Below are 3,311 nucleotides of genomic sequence, written 5' to 3' on the forward strand. Positions count from 1 at the left end.
TTAATCAACACAGAAATAACCGTCTTGTTCTTTAGTTTAAAAAATATTGTCAGGCACAATAAATGGGCCAAGCAGTAAACATTAAAATACACTCTTTTAATAGTAAAGACACTTATATATGTAAACATCACTTACTAATTTTGTCTGTGTAAATTGATATCCAATGTTTCCTCTTTTTATGTCATAACATAAAGCTGCTAAACCTGGTAACTGTAGTAGGATATGCACATGGATACCAGAGAGTCATGTGACCATCTATATCAGAGGTTAGCAGTATATCTGAGGTCGGGATAATCACTGGCACGTGACAATAGCTAATGTATTTAATTTAAATAAAGTCACTCAAACTTGCATATGGATGTAAATCTTGAGGTAATCATTCCTCACAGTCACACAGCCCGTTTTATGAAGCCTGTCCTATAAATACTATTAAATTGTGAGATACAATAATCTATTCACACGACCGGAGGTTTCTGTGATTTTTTCCTGTGTGTGCTATAAGGATGCTGACTGCTGATCTATATCTATTTTTTTATTTAAAAAAAATGTAAAGAGAGAGAGATGAATCAAAGTGATTAGCATGGTAATGGGTATGACAATGTTGTATGTTTGGTCTTGGAGGAATAGGTCTGCTACGCTGTAGCTGGTTTTATTGCTGCGGCAGAGCAAGTACGGGACTTGCTACTGCCAATACATACACAACACGCTGCTGTGAGTATGTAAGCATGCTGCTGCTGTACAATATAGCGTACATGAATTACCTGTAGCTGATCTATACAGATGGAGCTGGGGAAGGTGGAGGGTTTCTGAAGCGCACTGCACCTCTAAGGCAAATGCTACCCAAGTATTTAAAGGTTGAGCAGCGAGCTCAATGGCTACTGATACGGCAGGAACCAATCAGTTGCTTCCTATAGATAATGTGATTATGAACAGGTGAGTAAAAGGACCTATTAGCCTGCAACATATAGAGTTTCATGCCAGAACTTTGTATATATTTTCTGTTGTGATCAACATAGTGCCACAAAATGTTGTGAATAGAGATAAACATCTACTGAACCCGGAACATCCCTTTGATTATGATTAACAATTAACTTGAACTACTTATTTATCTGAAGCAATACAGATAAAGTACAAAAGACAGTAAATCAGGACACTATAAAAGGAACATGAGAGACTGTGAGGATGACAGAGCAAGAGCTGGAAACAAACATCAGTGAAGAATGAAGGGTTTAGTATGTTTACTGCTGCTGTTGGAAACCTTTGTGTGTGTCGTACAGCATCAGGTAGATGGAGGACTCAATGAGAATGAGATCAGTCAACAGCTCAGATCTGAGGACGGAAGACAGAATCCACCTCAAACAGACACTTTGAGAGATGAAGCTTCAACTGACAGCCAACAAAACTACCATCTGTTCTTCACTGACATCCATGCAGCTCTGAGAGAACTGACCGCCACCGTTACAGAGCAGAAAGTGAACATCAGAGAACTGACCGCCACCGTTACAGAGCAGAAAGTGAACATCAGAGAACTGACCGCCACCGTTACAGAGCAGAAAGTGAACATCAGAGAACTGACCGCCACCGTTACAGAGCAGAAAGTGAACATCAGAGAACTGACCGCCACCGTTACAGAGCAGAAAGGAAACATCAGAGAACTGACCGTCACAGTTACAAAGCAGAAAACCATCAACAGAGCTTTAGAGACGAGACTGAGGGAACAACAGACGTTTATCCTGAAAGAGCTGAACAAGAAAAATGATGGTACCTCACCAAAACATTCACTCTTTTATCAGTGATCCTCAAAGTAAAACACCAATGAAATACATTGCATAGTGTAAATGTTAGTGTAAAGTTGAGTGTATACTGTGTAAATTGTGTTATCTATCACAATAAGCAATGTGAATGTCATTTAACAGAATCTTTATTCCTTCACAGAAATATCAAATCTTACTCTGAGTCAAGTGGAGGAGTTGAGAAAGGAAAATAGAGGTGAAAGTGTGCTTGAATGATGTTAAATTCTGTGTATACATTCTCAGTGTAATACAGTAATATATCACAATATTGCTTGTGTTTTTCAATAACAGACAGAGAAATAGCTTTTTCAGCTTCACTGGTGCAATCTGGCGGTGGACATATTGGTCCTTTTACCACTGAAATCACACTAACCTACAGGAACGTCTTCACAAACATAGGGAACGCCTACAACCCAATTACAGGTAATTATCAATGAAATGAGTCATAAAACTCAGTTTATAATAATGAAAACCCTTCTGCTCCATTCAGATCTCTCTGCAGTTGTGTAATGTGTATAAGAGAATTAAATGATCTGCCATCTTTCAAAACTATTACACAGTGTGCTTGGTAAATAAACAATCATACAGGAAACATCTGATTCTGTATCTCTTGTTATTTGATTTAGGTGTTTTCACAGCCCCACTGAAAGGAGCGTACATGTTCAGAGTCTCTGTATTTGGTAATGGAGGAATTCTAACAACTGCATCCATTATTAAGAATGGAGAGCGTACGGTTATGGCACATGATGTTCAGGCTCAGGCTCAGGATCGGTTAAACGCCTCTAATGGAGTTGTGTTGATCCTGGAGGTTGGAGATGTTGTCTATGTGAGACTTTGGTCTGGCAGCAGGATATATGATAACCAGAATAACTACAACTCTTTCAGTGGTTTCCTACTGTTTCCCTTAAGATAACAGGAGCTTTGCAGAATGTGATTCCAATTATTCTGATCCTTCAGCGTATGATTTAAGATGAAAATCATGAAGATTTTTTTACAAATGAACCTGTATTAATGAGGACAAATGTGTGTATGAAATTTGCAATAGATTAGTGTATAAAAGTCTGAGCTGTCTATAAATGTAACTTTGTATAGAGTTTCAGCACTGAGACAGGATCAATGAATATCACGTTACTTAAAAGTGATAAAGTTTCAAATCTTGTTTTTAAATATTATCTTTTAAAGTGTAGTTTGTAACTGATCCTTGATCTGTATCTTTTTTAATCCTACATAAATAAACAAGAGAATAAAAAGACATTTTGGCATTTTCTTTTTCCTCATATCTTTTGTGGCAAAGGTAGTGTTATAAAGGGTTAAAGAGATTTGGTACTCTATTATACTGATTCCAAAAGGAAAGACTACGCCACCCAGGATTAACTACCCGGGAAAAGACCCAAGGGTCCACAGGTTCGATTTTTCACAAGATGACCCAGAGACTTGGATACTTGGACTAAAAGGTATAAATCTTTATTAATAATCATAAAGATATATTTTGTTTTGGTCTGCTTCTTATAATGTATC

The 3,311-nt window shown here is 37.5% G+C and overlaps 1 protein-coding gene across 1 annotated transcript; it reads left to right on the top strand.

The window, feature by feature from the left end:
• Positions 1-1,183: 1,183 nt before the first annotated feature.
• LOC311289230 (uncharacterized protein) lies at positions 1,184-3,028 on the top strand. Its single transcript, XM_084407067.1, has 4 exons — positions 1,184-1,761; positions 1,936-1,989; positions 2,085-2,216; positions 2,420-3,028. Exons 1-4 carry the CDS (start codon positions 1,221-1,223, stop codon positions 2,704-2,706), a joined length of 1,014 nt encoding a protein of 337 aa, XP_084263193.1. The 5' UTR covers positions 1,184-1,220; the 3' UTR covers positions 2,707-3,028.
• Positions 3,029-3,311: the final 283 nt, after the last annotated feature.

This window comes from Rutilus rutilus, assembly GCF_951802725.1.
Source record: "Rutilus rutilus genome assembly, chromosome: 4".
Taxonomy (NCBI): domain Eukaryota; kingdom Metazoa; phylum Chordata; class Actinopteri; order Cypriniformes; family Leuciscidae; genus Rutilus; species Rutilus rutilus.

What these genes read in the sequence shown, in the direction of transcription:
- LOC311289230 (XM_084407067.1), top strand. Translation starts at nt 1,221, where the DNA reads ATGAAGGGTTTAGTATGTTTACTGCTGCTGTTGGAAACCTTTGTGTGT. An exon ending in GCTGAACAAGAAAAATGATG is followed by an intron (nt 1,762 to 1,935) that starts GTACCTCACCAA and finishes ATTCCTTCACAG; the next exon opens with AAATATCAAATCTTACTCTG. An exon ending in CGCCTACAACCCAATTACAG is followed by an intron (nt 2,217 to 2,419) that starts GTAATTATCAAT and finishes TATTTGATTTAG; the next exon opens with GTGTTTTCACAGCCCCACTG.